Source organism: Heterocephalus glaber, unplaced genomic scaffold (assembly GCF_053883595.1).
Source record: "Heterocephalus glaber isolate CG9 unplaced genomic scaffold, H.glaber_assembly_v1.0 deba00001004, whole genome shotgun sequence".
NCBI lineage: Eukaryota > Metazoa > Chordata > Mammalia > Rodentia > Bathyergidae > Heterocephalus > Heterocephalus glaber.
This window is the reverse complement of record NW_028258179.1, coordinates 5,779,565-5,803,688: the sequence shown is the minus strand read 5'-3', so window position 1 is coordinate 5,803,688 and position 24,124 is coordinate 5,779,565. Positions and strand designations below refer to the sequence as shown.

At 47.0% G+C, this 24,124-nt stretch overlaps 1 protein-coding gene across 6 annotated transcripts in view; it reads right to left on the bottom strand.

Annotated features, from left to right (window-relative positions):
* Atg16l1 (autophagy related 16 like 1) overlaps nucleotides 1-7,733 on the bottom strand; it is a 35,334-nt gene extending 27,601 nt beyond the window's left edge. For all 6 annotated transcript variants that reach the window (XR_015450585.1, XM_087209427.1, XM_087209428.1 and 3 more), the window contains exons 1-2: nucleotides 7,436-7,733; nucleotides 3,466-3,559 (exon numbers count right to left, since the gene is read on the bottom strand). Coding sequence is in view for 5 of the 6 variants with exons in the window: in XM_087209427.1 (XP_087065553.1) it covers nucleotides 3,466-3,559; nucleotides 7,436-7,550 (209 nt within the window). In the remaining variant the exon portion in view is untranslated. The remainder of the gene's footprint in view (nucleotides 1-3,465; nucleotides 3,560-7,435) is intronic.
* Nucleotides 7,734-24,124: the final 16,391 nt, after the last annotated feature.

Here is a 24,124-nt window from a genome sequence, read left to right as displayed (position 1 = left end):
TAAGGGTGGGCACGAGGATACCCAGATCTGAGAGAGAGGGACCCACTCTGTATGAGGTATAATACCCTAAAAAGGGAACAAACAGGGGCAGTATAAACACCTTTCCTAACTTTACGTCACATACCTAACTCAAATGAATACCAGGCCCTTTGAGACAGCCCGGGACTTCCCTAATCTTAGCCCAGGAAGTACAGGCCAAGAGACTACAAAGTGGACCACATCTTAAATGAAACTGCTCTAAATTAGAAAGCAATCACAAATTACCTATCAAAGGCCCAGGGATTTAGCTCAGCGGTTCCAGGGTTCCGCTTCCCAAGCGAAAGGACCTGAGTTCAATCCCCAGTACCAAAAAAAAAGAAAGAAAGAAATTACTTATCAAATTCCCTTATTTAAATGCAAAGCAATGTGGAACATGCAAAGCAAAAGATGCAGCCCCTCCTCCCAAGAAGCTGGCATTCTAGATTCATGATAAGAAAACTAATACTAAGAAAGCCAAAAGTATTAACTGCACTTGGAGGAAGAGATTTCCCTGAACAAAGACAGTTGAGGAAGGGTTGGAGAAGACAACTGGAGCAGAATTTCCTAGGAAGAGCCAATCACAGACAGGAAAATCAAGAAGAGGGCGCTAAGGACCAGAAGACCCCTTAAACTTCATGGTAGAAGACAGCACTTAAGTAACTGCCAGGGAACAGAAAGAAAGGACACAGGCCACTCCACGCTCAGGGCTACAGGAAGTGTGGTGGTCACACTACAGCAGTCATGGTGATACAGGGCAAATGATACAGGGATGATCTATGGACCTCCAAATAATATAAGGGGAATATAATTCCCAACCTGCTGAATGTACAACATGTCAAGTGTTTTCTAAAATCGAAGAATGAATTCTAAGAATTAGGGAGGTTAAGAGTAGGAAGAATTTACTGAAAGAAAACTTTTAAGAGAGACAAAAAGAGGGCCCGGAAAGTGGGTTGTCTGTAGACCCTGCTTCTCAAGGGAGTTTTATAGAACAAAGCCATGAGGTAAGGCAGGTGTAAAACAGGACAAAACTAAGTCAACCAATAAGATTACAAGTATAGTCACTTAGGTAATATTGATCCAATGGAAATCACAAGGTAGGTATGAGGTAGGACAAAACTATGGTCAACTAATAAGATTACAAGTATAGTCGCTTAGGAAATATTGATTAAATGGGGATCAAATGGGGAAGCAAGTCATGCAGCAAGAGTACAGGGACGAACCAAGGACTTTCCTGGAAGGAAAGGGCTAGGGAAGTTTTGGTCCCCACCCAAGGTGACTGATGCCTATTTAGATCAATCACTGTGGTTCATCCCTAGGGAAGTACATGGGTGTGGTCATTTCTCCTTGTCTAGAAGCCTGACTCTCATCCAAGTGACTCCAGCCACAGGTGTAATATGCCCTTATCTTCTGCATGACTCTCAGGAGAGCCCAGCCCTGCCTGACAGCCTAGAATATTTTAACTAACTCAGCCAGTCTATAATAATTGAATCACCTAAAGGACCTCCAGAAAGATCCAGCAGGGAGGGGAGGGACCAGGGACCTACATTTCTAAGAAGCTCCCAGAGGATGCTCACCTCCAGGAACACACTTAGAAACACTCAAGCTGGGTGGGGTGGTGCAGGACAGTAGCTCTGGACCCTGAAGAGGCTGAGGTAGGAAATCACTTAGGTCCAGGCGTTCAAAGCCAGCTTGGGCAACATAGTGAGCCCTCACTTCAAAATTATATTTAAGGCAAACTAGAATAAAATGGGTCTTAGGAGAGACAGGGTAGGAGGAAGGAAACACGGCTTTGAGCTATTCTTCCCGAAGAGTGGGGGTGGGCTTCCCCACCTCTGCAACCCGAATGCCTGGCCCAAATGAGCAAGTGAGACTCCTGCCACAGACCAGGAATGACAGGGAGGGGAGGCGAAACAAATGTAATCCAGGACTGGGGAGAGGCGAACCAAGGGCCAAGGTGGCTGCACACAGGGCAGGGAGGGGCAGGACACTTAGGGAAAAAGGAACCAGTCCAGATGACTAGTGAAAAACAGGGACACCATAATAGAAACAAGGCGTCAGGCTCATCTGGGTAATGTCTGAGGGAGGAAAAGACTTCCAATGAAAAGACCAGCCCAGTGAAATTCAGCTACAAGAATTGTTGCTCATTTATTTACAACACCTTCCCAAGCAAATGAGCCTAGCTGATACATGAATACAATCACCAAGAGCCCACCCATACATAAATGTAGCGGGGATGCTGCAACTAGCATCTTAAATACTACAGAAGGCTCCCGGGCCACAGACACAGCACCTCATGAACTGTTAGGAGGGAAAGACAGACGGAACTCCGGTGGGCGGAGGACTCTTCCCATTCTGTCTCCTCCCAGGAGATGATCTGGCCTGGGAAGGAACCTTGGAGGGCAGGCACTACACAGCACATCTGTCTCTATGGTAGGATTAATCAGGCCACACCCACCATTTATTTTTAAGCCTTAAATTATCGACCTTGTTTTACAATTATGAAGTGTTACCCAATGTGTGAAAGAGTAGAGTAGTAGTGGGCACTGTTCCCACACAAACCATCAAATATGCAAACATCATAAACACCAGGAAAAGAAGGAAACCCCATTTACACTGCTTTGAAGAAGTAGAGCTTTCAGACTTTTTGGCCATGACCTTTGAAAAATACTGTAAATGTACATAAATGACCCAGTAAACATACAAAGTACCCCATATGAACATATATGTATTTAATGCAACAAGACAAGACTAATCCTATTAAAACATACTGATATTGTTTTCTAACCTATTCTTAGAAAAAACATAAAAGCTTGCTGTGACCCGTGGATTTGATTTCACAAGTTAATGTTGAAAAACACCAAGCCAGGTGTGGTGGCACACGCTTGTAATCCCAGCGCTTGGGAGGCTGAGGCAGGAGAATTGCTGCATTTTCGAGGCCAGCCTGAACTACAAAGTGAGACCCTGTTTCTAAAAAACAAAAAAACAAACCCCCCACAAGGCTAAAAAAGATCAAATAGAACCACAGTGGACAAAAAGCAATTTGTGTTTGTCAGTCAATTCTGTATTAACAGGAGCTCTGAAGGCCTACTCAGGAAAACTTGTCTCTGATTATTCAAGAAGTAAACCCTGGTGGGTCAGAAGAGAATGTGACTCAGGTTTACCCTATGAACTCACCTTAAGTAATTTCTCAAGCTGACAGCATTGTACTGTTAAGCTTTCTAGGTCTATGTTTATCTTTTGAACTATTTAGTTACTCGGTTTGCTTTCAGAGAAGTGACAAGTGAACTTAGACAAACTTCAAAGACAAGGTTAGTTTAAAAAATACTAATAATAGGGCCAGGGATTTAGCTCAGTGGTTCTGCCTTGCAAGTGAAAGGTCCCAAGTTCAATCCCTGGTACCAGAAAAAAAAAAAAAGTAATAATAATATAAAGTCAGTTTCAAATTACCTTATTTCATGCCGGTTTGGTACATCATGCTTTTCAGCTTGTAGTTTCTGGGCCAACACTGAATGAAGATCTGACTTTTCCAGCAACTTGTTATCTGTATATACACAAAAGGTCAGGCATTAAGTTTTTGTTATACCATATTTACATAAGGCTTGGGACCAAAAGATTCACAGATGACCTAGGTAGGTTTCACCTTTATTAGGCTGAGCTACTCCTTGTCACCTATGGTAGCAACTATATAAAATCTAGAACACACATTCCTTGGATGCCTAAGCTTGGGCAGTCCAGCCATAGTGACCTACTGATAATACCTACAAGTGTTCCTCTATTAAAGGGAGTTGAAATTGCTTTCCACTTGCAAAATTATGTTTTTACTTTGGGAGTTAAAACACTAAGTGCAATGGCAGTGTGAAATGCTATGCACTGTTATGTAATACAGAACTTTACTATAATACGGTAAATGTAACTATTTTTCAGATTAGAACACTAGAAATAGGAATACAAATTAGGAATCCCCAGTATGAAGGAGTTCGGACCTAACATGGTCAATTATAAAAAAGGTACTGAGAAGAATGATCCTGTTCTATTTTGTAGATGGCTGCAGAAGTGGTGATGAGTTCGGCTTAAAAGGAAGACAATGCTGGGCCGGGGATTTAGCTCAGTGGTTCCGCCGCCTGCCTCCAAAGCCCAAGGACCAGAGTTCAATCCCCAATACCAAAAGAAAAAAAAAAAAAAGGAAGACAATGGTCAGGGCAGAAGGAATAGCACAGCTCTCTGGTTAAGTGGCAGGAATAAAGATCGGAACCAGTGTATGAATGGGGAAGATGAGGAATTTACTTTTAACTGGCAATGATGAAATAAGATTATAAAAGCATGCAATTACACAAATAGATTTGAATTGTTAGAAGTCAAAGAATATCCTGAGATTCTCTGCTCAGCCAACTGAGCATGAGGCATGAGGTCAGACTGAAGAGCACTGTAGGAACAGCAAAGAGGTGGACCCTCTCCTGGGTATCATGATGGGGTATGGCCTGTACCCCATAACAGAAGGCAGATTAATAAAAGAAAAAGCAAAATAAATCTATTAATGTGGAATCGTACAAAATATATGATTGAGAAAAGAGGCCAGATGGTTGAAGCTTACTCTTCTTCATCGGGGCAGGGTAACTGCACAGAATAGAGTCCTATTACGCATATAAACAGCAAATTATGTTAGCAAGTAAGTGTCCCAGAAAACCTCTAGAAGCTCAGAAGAAGAGATGAAAGCCTATCTGGGGGCCGGGGATTTAGCTCAGTGGTTTCGCCACCTGCTGCACAAGAGCAAGGACCCGAGTTCGATCCCCAGTACCAAAAAAAACCCACAAAACCTTAAAAGCCTATCTGGGTGTGGACGTCTAGTCTCCCCCTTTCTCACTGATTAATCCTTCCTGTTAGTTGATGAGATTCCTAGGGAGGGAGCTTAAAACAATTGCCATTTCTTTTGGAAGACATTTTCTCAGTCTCCTACAAGGCCCTCTTGCTGCTTAGGGAAGAAATGGCATACTAGGGAGACCTGGATTCTGAGACTTTCTTCAGTTCAGCTTGTCAAAGTGCCATCCCTGGGGTGTCATCTTTAAACTGAAACATACCAAGGTGAACAAGAAATCCACTATGGGGACCTTGCAGGTAGTCACAAGTCCTAATTCTTGTTTTTTTGTTGTTGTTGTTGTTTTGAGGCAGGGTCTCCCTTTGTAGTTCAGGCAGCCCTGATCTCACTATGTAGCCCAGGCAGGCCTTGATCTCACAGCAATCCTCCTGCCTCAGCCTCCCGAATGCTGGGATTACAGGTGCGCACCACCACACCTGGACCACAAATCCTAATTCTTGAGATTATGTGCTTTAGAACAAAATTTTTACAGGGCTTATGCTAATAACTCTTCGGTTGAAAGAGTTCACCTCTAAAGAATCTTTCGTCCTGGTCCTCTTTGGTATCTAAAAATGGAACTCTCAGGCAGAAACACTTTTTCTACCTTGGTTGAATGGATTAATTCATCTCAACAGGAAAGTGGTCCCACCCTGGGATATTCTAACCAAGAGAAAGGTTTAACATCCAGCCCCAAAGGGCTCTAACAAATCTACAAAGTTGGTTACCCTGTGATTGTTTTAGGCCTTTTACTTGACTGGCTTGGGTAGACTGCCATGAGAGGAACGCCGGGGTTAAATCTTTAGCCTAAAGAGATGATCTGAACAGGCTAAAGTTGTCTAGCTCTCCGGTTCTGTTTGTTTCTTATTCCAGTCTTCTTTCCTGGCCCCTCAGGTAGCCATTACTTACGAGTCTAGTGCTGATTATCGTTGTTTTCTCTCCTTCTCTGCCTGCTTTTGGGTGGTACTTGGGCTTGTGAGGCAAGCATTCTACCACTGAGCCACATCCCCAGCCCTCTGTATTTTTTAAATTTTGAGACAGAGCCTTGCTAAGTTGCCTAGGCTGGCCTCAAACTGGTGATCGATCCTTTTCCCCTCATCTCCCAAAGAGCTGGGATTACAGGCAAGTGCATGCAGCTCCCCTCTGTCCTCTTGTTCAGACTGCTATCCCACCATCACTTCCACTTTTGAAGTGCAGAAAAACATCCAGTTTGTGTCTATGAGATTATAGCATCTTGCGTTTACAGGTTAGAGATGACTTTCAAAGCACTTATAGACACAGCACTGTTTTATGAGTCAAGGCATGCTTCCTTCCCATTTCATAGATGCAGAAAGGTTAGTAAGCGGCGATTTACTACCTTTTGAAGAGTAAGCATTCACTAACACCCGAGAACTGAGTTCCTGTAACCTGTGAGGGAATCACATTTTGAGTAAGAGGGGCTTCCAGAGCTTGTCTAACACTGGTCTCCCAGAGCCTCTTAAGAGTATCTGGAATCTAAGATGGGACCAGTACAGCATCCCCTTTTGTTTAAAGACAAGTGCAGTGAAAGCAAAGAGCCATTTCTTGGGAGACTCAGTGAGAAAAACAAATGCAAAAGTTAATTTCCGTGCTGCTGTGCAACCCAAAGACATCACTTAATCTCTGTTGCTTTCAGTTTCTTCATGCGTAAAATGGGCAACAGTTGGACCCAGTGCACTGAATTTTGGGGAACATAAAACAAAATAACACATGCCAGTTATTTACCAAACTTGTCTGCACACCAGAATCGTTGGGTATCAAAACACACTGGTCTTGCGTTCTACCTCTATTTGTTCTGGTTTAGTTGGCCAGGGGTGTGGCTAGGGCTTTGTAATTAAAGATTCTCCAGGTGGTTCTAAAATGCAGATACACCTAGGAACTGATTTTGCACAGTGAGACTTCAATACATAGCAATTATACTTTTGAAATCCCATCATGCACCTAACTCGGAAAATTTTTTGTCAGTACGTTTAAATTGCCAGGCGTGGTGAAAAAACTGTGACAGTTTTCAAATACCGTCAAGGCTACGATCCAACTAAAAGTACTTTATTTTAAGGCTCACCATGTATCCTCGGCAAAGAACAAGGAGGTCTGAAAGATCAAAAGCCACACGTTCTGTGATATTCACAAGGCTATGTTAATTCGTCGAGTTAATGCTTAAATTCAACACCTGTCTCATTCAGGCGATCCCCTACACGGGACGTTTCTGGAGTCTGCCTATTTAAGGGCATAAGGGCTGGATGAGCCGCTGAGATTTACAAACGAGGCCTGCCCACAAGAACACACAACTGGGCCGGGGATTTAGCTCAGTGGTTCCGCCGCCTGCCCTGCAAGCGGAAGGTCCCGAGTTCGATCCCCAGTACCAGAAAAGAAAAAAAGAACACACAACTGCCAAGAGAAATCCCCTAGGATAACCCCTAAGGATAACGTGAACGGACGAAGGGATGCAAAGGGGTAGAGCGTCCGAGGCGCAGGGTGGCCCCCACGGTCCCATCAGGCGGCCGCGTGTCCCCTCCGGCCCCGCGCGCCCGGTCGCACAGCGCGGCTCACACTGCAGGATGATCTCCTCGAACGCCTGCCTCTGCAGCCGATCGCGGCGCCTCAGCTCCTCAGCAATGTGGCGTTTCCAGCGAGGGAAGTCGGCAGCGCGGAGGCTCGACGACATGTCGCACGCTGCGCTGGCGCCTCAGCGCTGCAGATCTGAGTGGAGTCTGGCGGCCGCTGCCTGCACCATGTGGCGACCAGCGGGCGCGAAAAAGGCCCGCAGCTCCAGCGCTCACACACACACATAGGCCGCCCCAGAGGCCATCCGAGAGGTCTTCCGGCACGCGCCGGAAATAGTTTTAGTGGGAACAGGAAGTCCCGCCTCCTCTGACGTCGTACGCCGCACGCACGCGACCTGTGCAGTTCCAGGGAGCTCGCAGTGACGCCCAGAAGCCGGAAACGTCGTTGTAGAGAGGTGGCCGCTGGGAGGCGCCTCCGCCGCGCCGTTGGACCGGTCCTGGGGGAAGAAACAGAAAAGGAGGCCTTGCTGCATTCACTTTTTCTTGTTTTCTTCTCGGTCTGCCTCCTTTTACTTCATTTACTCAGTTTACAAACAAAAGTGGAGGCCACAGCTTACGAAGTAGCTGGGTGCTTGAGGATGAGTGACAACCTCCCTAAGCCTCAGTTTTCTGATCTATAAAATGGGGACAATAATGATACTACCTAACAGTAATGCAGTTAGCACTGTGCATGGCACAGGTCAAGCCTAATTTTACCTAGACACCAGGTGTCCTTCTAAGGGCCCCTTGAAGGCTGGCAGAGGGAGATTAGGGCATAGCAAATCAAGGCCGGACAACCGGGCCTGACCTGTCAATCACGGAGAGCTGTCAGTCACTGTCCAGACGCCTGGGCAGAGCAGCTTGGAAGCCCTGCGTGGGACTCCCCGGATCCTCAGAAGAAGATGGAAAAGGCAATGCCCAGTGACTTCAGTGGCCCTGCCCTCTTGTGCGATGGCCCGTCCTGCATGCAGGTTGTATCTTCAGAGCACTTCTTTCTCTTCTTTTACCTTTCTTTTTATCTTTAAATAGTTGTTAAACTTTCAAGTTTGTCGATTGTCCCATCCAATTTTTTGAATGGGGACAAGAGCCTAGAAGCAGGTTTTTGCTTTAGCAAGGGCAACCCACCAGTCACTGACCTTGAAAGCAGGCTTTTTTGTTTGTTTTGTTTTGCAGTGAATTGGAACAAGAACTACAGAAAGATGTGAATAGTGTATCAGTTTGTGTTAATCATTAGAATCTTAGAAATGAGGGCCTGTCTTCATTAATGGGTCCTTAAAAAGTAATCTAATAAACCGGACATGGTAGTGCATGCCTGTAATCCCAGCACTCGGGGAGGCTGAGGCAGGAGGATCACAAGTTCAAGCCTAGTGTAGGTGGTTTAGCGAAATATTGTCTCAAAGTATAAAATAAGGGCTGGAGATATAGCTCAGTGGGAAGGCCCTGTGTTCAATCCTCACTATCAAAAAGGGAGGAAAGAGGGAAATGGAAGATGGACAGGCTTTTGAGAAGATGTTATCTGTCAACAAACTCAGTAACTAAGTGGGAAACCCAGGTCTTTAATGTAATTGTGTGAACTCCATCTCCCTTTAATAGGTTACTGAATTTATTGGATGAAATTAGAACTGGACAGAGGAGACCAGAGGAAAGAAAGGAGTGTCAGAAATTGTCTTCCAGTGTGGTCAAGTCTGGAGGAAGATCCTTTGCATGGAAGTGACCTGAAGTAAGAGGAAAGACTGCTGGAGGCAGAAATCGAAGTGACTGCTTCACACACTGCAGAAAATGAGGAAGCGAATTCTGTACATCACCAAGAATGCCTCCAATTGTCACAGTGGCACCAACTTCAAAAGGCCATAGCGTCAATCATGTAGCATGAGATTTATTTATTTTTGGTACCAGGAATCAAACTCAGGACCTTGCACCTGCAATGCAGGCATGGTGTCAATGAGCTAAATCTCTGGCCCATGTAGCATCAGATTTTGACAGCTGAGCATGCTAAAATTATCCTGACATGATTATGATTAAAATAGGTTTACAGATTTACCCAACCAGCAGTTTCACTTGCAAGAAGAAGTTACGCCCAGAAATATTTGGACATATGTCCATACACAGAAATGTGTGTCACAGCATTGCTGAGAGTGGAAATGACAGTGGAAAGCTGGAAACTATAATTCCAACAATAAGAGATTGGTTAAATTACTGTGTATTTATTGTCAAAAATTGCTCATAGTTGGGCCGGGGATTTAGCTCAGTGGTTTTGCCACCTGCTGCGCAAGTGCAAGGACCTGAGTTCGATCCCTGGTACCAAAAAAAAAAATTGCTCTTAGTAAAAGAAGTGCATGATATAAGTCTAATTTGGGAAAAATAAGTGTTTCTAGCACCTCATAATAAATGTTGATTGAATGAAGAATAATTTTTCTTTTATTGTTTTGAGACAGAGTCTCATCTCACTATTCCAGGCTGGCCTTGAAGTCACTGTGTAGCCTCCGGTGGCCTGCCTTGGGCTCCCAAGCGCTGGCATTACAGGCCTGTGCAACCACACCCCGCTGAATGAAGAATAATTCCTAACTGGTAGATCGGCCCTCTTCGAACTCACTGCTTTATCTGGCACAAGACTGCAGCCACACAACCCTTTCCTTCCTTCTGCAGGCTGCATTCTGTATCCTGCAGAAGCTTTGGATTTACTATGTGTGAGGCACACCCTCTCACCTTCTGCATCTTTTGTTTTTTGAGACAGGGTCTTGCTGTGGCCTTCAACTCACTATGTAGCCCAGGGTGGCCTCACACTTGTGGCACTCCTCCTGCCTCAGCCTGGAGAATGCTGGGATTACAGGCGTGTGCCACCACACCCGGCTGATTCTAGAATCTTTGCCTTTAGCCACTCCCTTGTCTAGTCTCTGGTCCAGCTGACATTGCAGTATGACTTGACTAGAATCCATGAAACAATAATTTTCAATGATATGTAATTCATTTGTAAATGAGCCAATAGGGAGAATGTTTGTGCTGGAAGCAATAGAAGTGCAGCCCACTTACACCCGAGGGAAAGGGGCGGTCATCTCTTGGATTCAGGGTGCTGCACAGACTTGAAGCAGGGCTATGGGTGGATCCCTGGAGCCCCTACAGTCGGGGTGCAGATCTGGTGGTGATGGGGAGGCCTCAGGTGTGTCACAGGGGCTGAGGGAATGGCTGCCCTGGGGATGAGTCATCAGAAGGAAGAGGGAATAAGGTGGTCCGAATGTGGATCTCAGAGCTTGTGTCTGTTCTGGTAAGTCACGAGTGTCCACAAGCTTTGGCCTGCTTTGCCAGGAAGCGGCATCTGTGAAATGGATTCAGACAACTTCTAATAGATGTAAGATAATGGAAAACATCCGAGAGCCTCATAGCAGTATATATTTGTTTGTGGGTTTTTATTTTTGGTACCAGAAATCGAACTCGGGACCTTGCGCTTTCAAGGCAGGCAGCGGAACCACTGAGCTAAATCCCCTGGCCCTCCTAGCAGTATATTAATTTGCTCACAGGAAGAGTGGAAGAGATCTCACTTAGCAAAGAGCTTTCCTGCAGAAAGTCTAGTTTCACGTAAGCAAAGCAACACCAGCCTTAGCATAGCTGAATTTGCACTGCTGAAACTTCCGGGAGCCTCACCTCCAGCACGGATGTCTGTCCTCGGCACTGTGAGATCCTCTAGTTCCATTCCAGTTTGCAGCAGTCTGGACACTTTCCAGCTCCGACCCTCAGTTGTCCTCTTTGTTTTTGTCCCCACTCTTTAGGTCTTGTTCAATCTGGGAGTGGAAACACTTCGGTCCCAGGTAAGGTCAAGCACAAGGACAAGCATCTCAAGGGGGACAGAGACGTCCCGGGCCTGGGTCCTTGCTTGGCTCAAGGGGCTCATTCTCCAGGAAGGAGATCTGAATGTGTGTTTTTGATGGGGATGAGAAAGACAAAGGGCAAAGGAAGGAAATACTGACAGGCTTCAGTTTTCTTTTGTGGTTTTTTTTTTCCACTTTGCTTTTATGCTTTTCAAAAATATTTCATGTTTTAGCTGCACATGGTGGCACATGCCTGTAAGTCCCCAGCGAGAGGCTGAGGCAGGATGATCTTGGGTTCAAGGCCAGCCTGGGATATACAACAAACAAAAAACAAAAACAAACAAACCTTTTTTTTTTTTTGTACCAGGGATCCAACTCAGGACCTTGAGCTTGTAAGGCAGGCGCAGTGTCATAGAGCTGAATCCCCAGCCCTTTTGTTTTTATTCTTAAACTTTATTTCCACTCCTTTCCACCTCTTTCCCAAAGTGCATTAATTAAAGTGAAAATAAACTGATAACCGTGTTACTGTGTTAACTGTCTACAGTATGAACCTAGTCGCTGCTAGAGTCAACCAAAGGACAGGCAGAAAACCAGCTTCCATGGGTTTCAGTTGCACCAGTGATCCCTCCAACTGCATTTTTATTTGATGGTAATGATGCTCTTACAGGCGTGTGTTGCTGGACACTTCTTACCCCTTGGCTTTTCTTTGTTCTCTTGAGTGTCACTGGCTTTGGATATACGTGCGTACTGCTGGGAATTTTCATTATAAAGAGTCCGTGCACACAGGTTAAACTACATGCAGGGCATTTCCATATATGTACGTGTTAACACCCAGGTTTCATATTTTTAAAATGCCTGTCAGCTGGGGATGTAGCTCAGTGGTTCCGGCACCTGCCTTGCAAGTGCAAGGTCCTGAGTTCAATCCCCAGTTCCAAAAAAAAAAAAAATGCCTGTAGCGGGGCTGGAGGTGTGGCTCAGGGATACAGCACTTAATCTAGAAAGCACAGGGCCCTGAGTCTGCTGCCCAGCACCACAAAAACAAAACCAAAAGTACATTTCAGCGGCGTTGAGGTGGTGGCGGTGGTAATGTCTTTGTACTCAGGCATTTAGTAGCGTGCAGCTTCTTGACAGGAGGCCCTTATTATCGCCTTGGGGGTTGGCAGCCTGGCATCTAGAGGGCTGGCCCAGAGACTCCACGCGGCACTTCCAGCAGGGTGGAATCAGATCCCCGGTGTGTACATCACCTCTGGTTTGTCTCTTTCATCTTTAAGGAGATAGCATTTCTCCTCAAGGCCACTGCCTTCTCCCACCGTGAATCATAGTTAGCACTGGTCAAGTTATTTTTACATGCCAGGCATTGTGTTCTACTGGATCAACTTACTTCTCGACATTCTGTGTTCTAGATGCTATTAATAGATCCTTTTAACAGATGTGGAAACAGACATGTGAAGGTCAGGTACCCTCGCTGATGTCCTTGATAGGTGACAGAGCTAGGCCACAGTTGAGGAAGAAGGCAGAATATTCAGCCTTCAGCATCCGCTTCCTTCTGTAAATTGCAGCTTCCTTTTTCTCTTGTCTGTGGCCCATCCTTTTTGTTCCCCGAATCTTCCATCCTCATGAAGAAATGGTTCCGCCAACAGCTACTCAGTACAAGCAAGAAGCCAAATGGAGCTGGCATCTCTGAGCTCCAGTCTTAATTCCTAGGAAATGCCTCTCATGCACCAGCAGGTGCCCAGGCCTAACAACCGATGTGGCAAGGGCGTGGACCAGTCTTCCAGAGCACTCCCTTGGATGGAGGGGAAGAGCAGCTCTCAGGAGGGAGATTTAGAACACACCTTCTGTTTGGACTGCCCAGCACCCCTTCCCCTATTCTGTTGGTCACAGATTCTACCCTCCTGGCTACCTTCATGGTTCCTGCCCCTTCTTGCAAGAAATTGGTCCCAAGAGTGGGCATAGGAACCCTCATCATCCTCCCCAGGATCCTCTTCTTCCTCAGTTATGAAGTCTGAGAATACACATCTAGATCTAGGGCACATGTCCCTTGCCTCATGAAAAGGTCAGTTTAAAAACAACAACAATGGGCCGGGGATTTAGTTCAGTGGTTCCGTCACCTATCTCAAAAGCACAAGGTCCCGAGTTCGATCCCCGAGTTCGATCCCCAGTGCCAAAAACAACAACAGTCTCAACAACAACAACAAATGAAACAGTCCCATGGGTCAAAGCAGATATGAGAAACCCAGTGCTCTGAGGAAGTTAGGTTCCTGGTTCCAGCCACTCCTGAGACCTGCCTGAAACTTCAACCCATTCCTGTACTTCCGCTGAGCTGGTTTACTGTGTGGATTCCAGCGTTTTCCTTCTTCCTGTCACCCAACACTTATACAGCAGGCAAGTCCAAGAAAAGACGGGCTGCACAGAAAATGTGCCAGTCACTAAATTGGGCTTTTGGACTTTCAAATAGTGACAAAGTTTTGACCTACTTCTTTCCTTGTATGGTCTGTAAATAATCAATCCCTGTCTAAGTTCAGAAAGTTTCAGGACCTAGGGTCTCTTGAACTTAACTTTTAAGTTAAGTTAAGCTCTATTTTAAATAGTATCATTGAGAGAAATTTTGAGTCGAAAAAAAATTATAACTCAAAAGTTGCAACTGACTTACAATATGAGAATAGGAACCGGGCACAGTGGCACACAGCTGTAATCCCAGAATCTGGGAGACTGAGGCAGGAGGATTACAAGTGTGAGGACAGCCTGGGCTACATAGCAAGTTCATTACCAGCCTGGACTAAACAGCAGGAACCTGTCTCAAAACAAGAGGGGACAGGGGAGAGGGGAGAGGGGAGCGAGAGAGAGAGAGAGAGAGAGAGAGAGAGAGAGAGAGAGCGCCTATAATATTAGAAATACTGTTGCCATATGCTGGAACTATTTTCTCTTGCCCCCTCACAGAAAGTGGGGGGGACACCATTTCAAAAAGCACCACTCGAGTGAGTCATAAGATATTTATACCTCTGAGGTATAAATAATATATATATTTACACCTCTGAGGCTGTCTTAACCAACACTGCATTTTCGGGTGGTAGAACCAGAAAGTGTGTAGCAGCAGAATGGGATCTGGATTCAACAAACAAATATTTAAATATTGCATGTCATGAGATATGATATTTTGCTTAGGTATCAAGTTGACTCTTTTTTTTTGTACTGGGGATCAAACTCGGGACCTTGAGCTTGCGAGGCAGGCAGTGGAACCACTGAGCTAAATCCCCAGCCCAAATGGACTTTTATTTTAAAGAACTAAAAATGGAAACAGCAATTTGATGAACTGGCTCTGCAAATTGTGATGCCCACGCATTATGTCTGGGGGAGGCTGATCCCCAAATAAGGAGGCGCCCTCCAGGGACGGAGCTGCCCACGGAGCTGGGGCTCCAGGACTGGCCACTGTGCCTGGTCAGAGACTTCTTCTGACTTCTGTTCTTTGTCCTGACCCTTATCTTTCCAGGAAGGAAAAATTTCCATCCCCAAGTGCACCCTGGACCTCAGTCTCCTATTAATCTTCCCTACAGATAAAGTTTCCTTGGAAATCCTTGCATACCTCTCTTCATCCTATCAGCATACATGTGATAAATGGCTTCTCCAGTTTCCAAGGCAACCCCAGCTCCGCCCTTGCCTCTTAGACGTTCGGGGTGGTCCAGTGCAGGGGAGAAGGATCTAGCGTATTGTTTCAGCCCATCTGTGCTGACAGCAGAACACCAGAGCCTGCCTCATTTGTGATAAGCAGGAGCTGATTCGGCTCCGGAATCTGGAGGCTGAGTCCCAGTCTGAGTGCACTGGTGAGGGCCTTCCTGCTGTGTAGTGACATGGCGGAAGCATCCTTTGGTGAGAGTGCAGTGTGAGAGAGGGGTGGGGCTGAATGCATCCTTTGTTAGGAGCGCCCCCTTCAGTAACGCCCTGGTCCAACTGGTGAAGGTAAAGTGCTCATGACCATTCTCTCTCTCTCTGCAGTACTGGGCGTTGAACCCAGGGCTTTTGCATCAAGCTACATCCCCAGCCCTTTTTTTATTTTTCACTTGAGACAGGGCCTCACTAAGTTGCCCTGGGTGGCTACTTAGACTTAAAATCCTCCTGCCTCAGCCTCCCAGAGTGCTGGAATTATAGGCGTCCACTACCATGACTGGAGTTTAAGTTTCCCACACGTGAACTCTCCGGGAGACATAACCATGTAAGACCGAGGGCCTTACCAAACGCTCTGAGGAGCTGAAGTGGAGCACACCCGGGGATCCCAGCGGTGCCTCCAGAATGTAAGACCAAAGGCCTTACCAAACGCTCCAAGGAGCTGGAGTGGAGCACTTTGGAGTGGAGCACACCCGGGAAGGAACACACCGGCCATGTTGGGAAACAGACCTTTATTAGTCTGGCCAGAGGGCACTCCCGAAGCAAAATAGCTCAGAGAGGCACCTGGCTCAGAGTCCCAGGTTGTTTTATAGGGAGTTAAGGGGGGGGGGGGGTTAACATGTGGATTCACAGAAAAAAAAAGAACAAAGGTTAGTGGCTCATTGACACATGCTGATGTTCAGCAGACGTCCTGACTGTGACAGTTACGACCACCCTGTTTACAGATTGTCCTATAGATACTGGGCCCCGGGACATTTGGATTTAGGGCAAACAGATGGCTGAGTAACCTCACCCTATTACTGATTGTCCATTGTCCCGAGGCAAACACACTCCAACCATCAAATTTACAACAGAATCTAGGGGAGTAATTAACTTTTGAATCACTCAGTCCCACAACCATAGCATCTGAAAAGCACATGCAAGATCTTGGAAAATGTGCAAATATCCCTCCCATCAGGTTCAGATGATCTGGCGCTGGCCTTACAAAGTTGACATGAAGTGGAGACTCAGGACCAGCTTCTGTAGTCTTTCCAGCTGCCCAGGAACGCTGCTGTGGACCTGGCCCTGCCCTAGTCCTTGGGGTCACCCTTGGTCACACCCTGGTGGGCATAGGACCCCTCAGTGAAGGTTAAAGCTGTTCCCCTCAGTCAGGTGGGTATACAGGAAGGAAGAGGAAAGAACCTTTCTGGGCGGGTTAGTGGGGAAGCAGCTGCAAGACAATCAGCTCTTTGATTCCTGCTAGTGACTCACCTGTGTCTTGCTAAACTAGAAGAACACCTTCCTCAGAGCCGGGGGGTGTAGCTCAGTGACGCAGCACTTGCCTGGCTCAGCACACCCCCAGTCTTCCTCCTTGCAAGTCTCTACCCCATGCTCCTTCCTTTAACCTTGAAGTTTACCTGTTGCAGGAAAGGATGGGAGAAGAAGGAAAATGCTCAGCCTCTCCTACAAGCAAAAATTAGATAAAATCTGAGCATCAGTGGACTCATTTACAAGGGGAATTAGAATGACAAGCAGCCTCAAGTCAGCGGTCCCTGCAGAAGTTCAGCTGCAGGCAACAGAAATGTTTGTTTTGTAATCCTTGGAATCAGACCCGGAGCCTCCCACGTGCTAACCAACCACTCTCACACTGAACTACATCCCCAGCCCTTTTTATTTTTTATTTTGAGACAGGGTCTTGCTAAGTTGCACAGGCAGGCTTCAAACTTGTGATCCTCCTACCTCAGCCTTCAGACTATCAAGGATTACAGACGTATGTCACCATGTCTGGTTCAGAAACCTTAATTTATGATTTAAAACAGGGGTCTGCAAAATGTGATTTACGGGCCAAATCCAGACAGCTATCTGTTTTGGTACAGCTGTCAACCAAGGAGAGTTTTTGTATTTTTAAATGTAAAATGTGAAAAAGACTATTAGCCTTTGAGGGAGATGTATTGCTTGACTTTACCTTTTAGTGTGCAAAGCCTGAAGTATTCACTGTCTTGGCCCTTGACTGGCTCCTAAGTTAACCTTTAAAGATGCTGATCATTTCAGATAAGAGATGTAGGATGGGCTTTGGGTTAGTTGTGGGCACGGTGGACAGACTGCACTGTGCCAGTGAAAACTCCAGTCTTCCACCTCTCTGCTTTGCCCTTCTTAGTTCTGGCACGATACTTGGGTGGTCGTCAATCAGAAATGACCCTAGGAAGTGGGCTGTCTCTTAGGAATGTGGAGATCATTCCCAGAAGTCCCTGGTTGATATCTCACATCTCATTGGCCAAAGGAGTCACGTGCTCATTTCTGGCAAGGGGAAGGTATCATCTTTAGACCACTTGGTTCCCCTTTGGGCTGGGGCTGGGGGTGGAGTTGGCATCCCCTGGAGGCTGAGGGGGAGGAGAGGGTCTCAGGGGTAGGCAGTCTCGGAAGTCTCCCTGTGCCCTAGGCATCCCTACCTCACCTCCTGGTGGTCCCTCTCGGCACTGAATCTGGGCTTCTGCCACCTAGCGAATACAATGTGGTTGAAGAGTCAGTTCACAACCCTCAGGGCTTGGTGAGAAGAATCCTTGATGCTTGTGCTTCAGACTCTTGGTGTCTGATCTGTGGGAAGACGGCTGCCATACACAGAGCCAAACTTCTTGGTGGCCAGCATGTCGGGAGGAAGCCCAATCAGTCAGCTGAGGAGAATGTGTGACAAGAGGCACTGAGAGTGAGACGCCAGCCAACTGTCAGCTCTTCCAGCCACCCCACCTGAGGCACCAGACCTGTGAATGAAGAGGGCTCGGGGAGGCTTCTGATGTCCCCAGCTTCAGTCTGACAACTGAAGCAGGAAACAGTGAGGACCCCAGCACAGACAATTCTTTAACATGGAGATAGGAGCAAAAAGTGGCTCTTAATGTTGCCGGCGGCTCAGCGAGTGACTCCTGTCGGTCTGGAGAGCCCTGATAGAAGTTTGCACTTCCTTATATACCTCTTTTTACATCTACAAGGCTTAATTCCATTGGACTTTCCCTGAGAATATTACAAGCAGGATTTACACAAAGCAGAGCAGCAGAGAGGGGGAGAGCAAAGAGCTCTGGCAGGACTTTCTGAGTGTCACGCTCCTTTGGTGACAGGTTACAGAAGTTGTCATGGCTCAAGGTCCCGAGTTCAATCCCAGGTACCAAAAAAAAAAAGAGAAAGAAGTTGTCATGGCTGCTCAGGTGCATTCTACAAAGAGCATAGTTACCTAGTTAACCCATAGTCAACCAATTCCATATGGAGGGGTGGGCTCCCCTCTCACTGTTACCACAGGAGACACCCCAGGCAACAACTTCAGCTGAGCCCTGCCAGCCACAGACTGTCCTGGCATATGCAAGGCCCACCACACCCCCACACTCTGCCCTCCAATTGCTGCTGGAGTCATTTATAATGCAACTATAGGTAATCAAAATGACATCTGAACAAAATGGGCTTCTCTCAGGAGGGAAGGAGCAGGAAATGTCCGCTGGGTGGGTACCAGTGGTGTCCCCGGCACCCTGCTGGGACAGCGCACACTGACGGCATGCTTTGAGATGACTGAAGGACAGATGTGAACCCAGAGTGATGGGAGGGCCTTAAGATACAAGAACTCTATGTTTATTTATTTATTTATTGTACGTGGGTTGTTTTTTTTGACAGTATCTCACAATGTAGTATAGGCTGGGCTCGAACTCACAGTGATTTATTCTAAGAAGAGACCACTGGGGTGATCTTGAAATCACAAAAGAAAAACTCACTCTGTACCTTCAGTGATAATAATTAGTACCATAGTGGTAGCTGACATCTATGGAAAGCATATGGTGTGGGAGGCCAGACACTTTGTATATCTCCATCCATCCATCCATGCATTGTTATTTATTTATTTGAGACAGGGTCTCACAATGGAGTCCAGGCTGGCTTTCTTGAACTCACTATGTGGCTCAGTCTGGCCTCAAACTCACAGCGATCTTCCTGCCTCAGCCTCCTGAGTGCTGGTAAAACCAGAAAATAAAGGGACAAAGTGCAAAGGCCTGAGTAAACTAAGTAAACTGAGTAACCTGAAGGCCAGGACCTGAGTGGGCTAAAGATAACTTCAAATATTGTTAAATGCAAAAGACAATAATAAAATCTGCTGAGGACAAGAAGCCTGGGAAGCAGCTGCCTACCTGCATTTTCGCACTTCCTCTGCCCCTTTCCTATGCCAAAGAGTTGTTTCTAAGCTTCTAGATTCCGGCATTTCCTTGGAGTTCTTTTTGCCCTCCTGGTCTGTCGAGGGCTTTTCTTTGTTCTTTCTACTAAATTGCATCTGGTACTGGTACCATCCTGCTGCTTGCTGTTCTGTTGGCTCAGGACAAGGACCGGTTACACTGGGGTCACGGGCAGGTGCCACTATGCCTGGTGGACCCTTAATCCTCACACAAGCAAAGGCTGTGGATGCAGCAGTTGGAGACGAGGTAGCCTGGGGATTCAGAGCTGAAATGCAGCATGGGGGATTCTGGGTTCAAGGTCTGCCTCTCCCCCTTACCCCTTCTGATATCTTAGGCAAACTGCTTAAACTCTGTGCCTGGGACTCGGTGAATTAATAGTGAAAAGTGTCTTGCACATAGTAAGTGCCCCATGTGTGTTGGCCATTATTATTTTGGAGGAGTAAACGGAGGGCCAAGGAGGCAGGTGACTTGTCTGAGAGGCTGGACTCAAGGTCAGTTTGTGGGGTCCCCAGCCTGCAAGCCTGGCAATCTGCACTTTGCTTCTTTACAAAGGACACCTGGGCATCTGCTTGAGAGAGAGAGAGAGAGAGAGAGAGAGAGAGAGAGAGGGAGGAGGCTGACTGCTGTTGACCTTGAACTTGTGCCTCTTAGATCTCACAGTGGGGCAAGCATGGTCACTGGAAAATTCAGTACCACATCCAAGCTGTGCCCATGTCTTGCACAGGGGACCCCCCACTCAATGACTTCCCATTAGGGGTACTAGGCAGGGTGTTTCCGGAGCACACAGCACCCCTCTGATAGACTGGGCCTCGGGCTGCTGCTATGGCCTGGGTATCTGTGCCCCTCTCCCCAGATTTATATATTGAGGTCCTCACTCCCAGTGTGATAAATTTGGAGGTGGGGCCTTTGAGGGTGACTAGGTCGTGAGGGTGGAGCCCTTATGAGTGGTACTAGTGTCTGCCAAAAGATGCCCCCCAAGCCATCATCTGTCTGTCTGTAATCCCAGCACTCAGGAGACTGAGACAGGAGGATTGCTGCAAACTGAGGCCAGCCTGGACTACATAGTGAGTTCAAGGCCAGCCTGAACTGCATAGATATACCCCATCTCAAAAAATAAACAAACAAACAAAAGCCACTGTCTGTGAACCAGGACACTGGGTCCACCTGCTCCCTAATCTTGGACTTCCAGTGTCCAAGCTGAGAAATGATTTCCATTGTTTATAAGCCACCCCACCCCCTCAGTTACAGTGTCTTGTTACAGCAGCCGGAACGGCCTTGTCTGGATGTCCCACTGGCCCTGCCTGAACTGTGTTAGCATGTACTACAGGGTAAGGCCCCTCCTGTCTCCCCTCCCCCTTCCCTCCCACCCTGTCTTCCTTCCTTCTTTCTCTCTTCCTCACCAGGGTCAGACCTGCGTGCTGGGCTGACAGTTCTCCCCGCCTCCTCCCGCTAACCGTCAATTTCCCCCATAGGCGTCTCCCTCAACAGGTCCCTCACAGGTAATCCTGCCTTGGCAGGTGCTTCCTGGAGGAGCAAGAGAGGCTGAAATAAAATCCTAGGTGTCCCTCTCAGCTGGACCTCTCTGGCACAAGCACAGTCCCCATCCCAAGTCAGAAGGTCACCTGGCACCCAGCTGGTACCTTTCAGGAGTCTGGCTCAGACTACTGACCTCATGTACTGGCCCTAGGCCTCAGGGCTATCCTGCTGCCTGAAGGGCTAGGACGGGGGCTGTCCTTTCCTGGGAATTTCTGCCCTTGGAGGGCAACATCTGATACCCTCGCTAAGCCAAGAAATTTGTAATCTACACAGTATTTTTATCAGATGTTTCCTTCGAATGGCTGGAAATGAGAAGGTCGTGTATATATGGGAGGACAGAGCTTTGAGGTGGTGGAACTCCCTTGGCTCATGAGCTGGAGGATTCCCCAAATGATTGGGGCTGTGTCTGAATCCCTGGGGAAGCACAGGCCAAGTCAGTCGAGTGGGCTCTTTAGCTGAAGGGTTGGTCCACTCAAAGGCAAACAAGTCCTGGGAGTTGGGTTGTAACAGAGTACAGAAGAACGCATCCTCTAAATCTAACACAGTGAGCCAGGCAGCCTCTTCTAGGATTCGGGTTGGGGGTGTGTGTGAATTGAGGGCTGTAGGGTGTAGAGGATTATAGCCTCATTTACTGCTCTTAAGTCCTGAGCAAATCCAAACTGTCCGTCAAAGGTCCACTTGGCTTCATCCCAGATGTAAATGAAGAACTGAAGATAGTACTTTCTGATGGGTCTAGCCAGTCCCACACATAGGGCAGGGGAACTGGCATGGTCATCAGAGATTCTGCTCATGTGTTCTGGGTCTTCTATGACTGACAGGTCATGGCTACTTGCTCAACCAATTTGCCCTGCCCTAATCTCCTACCTCAGTCTCACTAAGGTACCATTATTCAGGAAGTCATCCTTATTCAGGGAGCTGGAGGCTAAGAATTCAGTCTCTATTTAGTCCTCCTGCCCTTCTCTGTCTCCTCTGCCTTGTCCCAATTCCTATAAATACTAAAAGCTACCTCTAGGCTTGTGTTTATGGGAGTCTTTGGGTCAACTACTAACTACCTCATGTGGCTTTCTCCATATAGCTGGAGCTGACTGGAAGTTGAAATGCATAGCTAGGGGGACTTGTCCCTTCAGGCTGTTGGCATCTAGGTTAGCATAATTTCTAATGGCTTCCATTAATCATCCCTGAAACATGGCAGCATTTTCTCCTGTCTCTTCGATCACTTCTCTGACCTTATCGTGATTAACATGCTTATAGTACACTGTTTCATCCTCTCTACAGTACAAGATGTCATATGTGGACTACGTCCCTGCCTCACAAGCCTTCCTGATAATTCCACATCAGATTATTTCTTACCGCTGCTGTGTCTCTTATGTGGAGCACATCATGACCTAGGCTTCAGGCAGCCAAGCATCTGCATACTCCTGTGCAGTTAGATGGATCCGCTCTTTCTCCACTGTGCAGTCGTGCAAGGGCAGCGTCTGAAAGTCACCCCGTGTCAGATCAAAGGTCAGGGCAACCCTATTAAATCATCAGTAGACTGGCTGAGATCCTCAGAGAATCCACTAAGCCTGTCTTTATATATGCCTAAGTCTGACATAGAGAAAGACACATGCACCCAGGGCACAGGCACATGCACATCCACACAGATGGTGGCTGTCCCTCCCTTGGCCACCTCCTGGAGAGGACAAAGCCAGGGGTTGGGTGGGCAGGGAACTCCACTCTTGATACTGGTGGAGCTGGGTCCCTCCTGCAGAGGGCAGTATGGAGTGGGGTGGGGGAATACGGAAGCCATGTCCGACAGTGCTGCAGCTCCAGGCAACTTAGGTAACTAGGTGGGGTTCCAGAGAGCTGACTGGGAGAGGGGCAAGGGGCCTGAAAAGACAGCAAAGACTCCTCGGATCCCATGGAGCTCTCTTTGGGTCCGACTGGCCCAGGGGATTGACTAGGCTCTTCTTGGCTTCTCCCTGAAGGGGACAGGTTTAAAATGGAGTCATCCAGAATGCCTGGTTTCTCTTTGGAATTAAGGAAAGCACAGAAACCCAGCAGGCCTTTCTCAAATCCTTATCCAAGTACAGAGTCATCTTTAGACCTTCTTTAAGCTTGGATTCCAAAAGGCCTCTGAGTAGCAAGGCCTCCAAGTGCCTTTGGGGCCTCCATACTATGGTACAGCTCTTGTTGGATGGAGGGGTTGTGCAAAGTTGAGCAGCAAAAGACCCTGGGCTCGCTTGGCTTGACCCTCCCTTTGGCCATTACATGGAACAAGTTTGCTATAGCAGTCAAATCCCAAAAGCAAAAGCCCTCCTTTCCCTCCATGTCTCTAAGAAAGACTTCATGTGGAACAGCTGAACTGGCATGCCTTAGATCTCCGAAATCTGACCAACAAGTTAGAAGCTTGAAGCAGACAAAGACAAAGCAGGAAGGTCCCAGTGGGTCCCAGTGAGTCCAAAGAGCATAATTATCTTCATAATAATGACAGACCAAATCGCAAAAATAGTAAGCACGCCAAAACCCCCCCTAAGAATCTGTGTTTTCCTAAGACAATGCCAGAGAACACAAACCAAAGGCAGAAGTTACAAAGCACCAGAAGGGGCAAGGAGACCTGTCTGAGAGGTAGGCATTTAGTCATGGAAGCACAGATACAGCAGATAGGAGCAAGACATAAACACATGGAAACTGACAGATTCAGACCCCCAGCTGGATGGAAGATCATTCCCTAACCCAGGCTTCTAGGAAAGGAATCAAGGCCTCACCAAACCAACAATCAATCAGGACAAACCACCAATAGGGCCCCAATATCCAATTGCCAAATAGTTCCAAGACTTACAGGAGTTCCTTTCACTCTGCCAGAAGGCTCAATGTGGAATTGATTAGATCCTAATGTTTAAATTATTCCCATTATATGTATCCAACAGAGGTCAAAGGAAAGGAAAGAAAAGACTAGGGGACTGATTTGTTTGCTTGTTTGTTTGTATGTTTTTTAAGACAGGGTCTTACTACATAGTTCAGGGTGGCCTTAAACTCACTATGTAGCCCAGGTTGGCCTCAAACTCACAGCAATCCTCCTGCTTCAACCTCCTGAGTGCTGGGATTACAGGTGTGCACCACCACGCCCAGCAGGACTGATTGACTATAGGGTCAATACAATCTGCTAGGGATTCACCCATCCATTGTGTCCAACACTGAGAGCACTCGGTTAATTTGGGGTTCAGGTAAATCCTGCAAAAAGGCTCAAGAAACCCCATGTTGGGCACCAGAAAGTGGTAACTAGCTATTGCGAGTCCTTAGGCATGTGTAAGA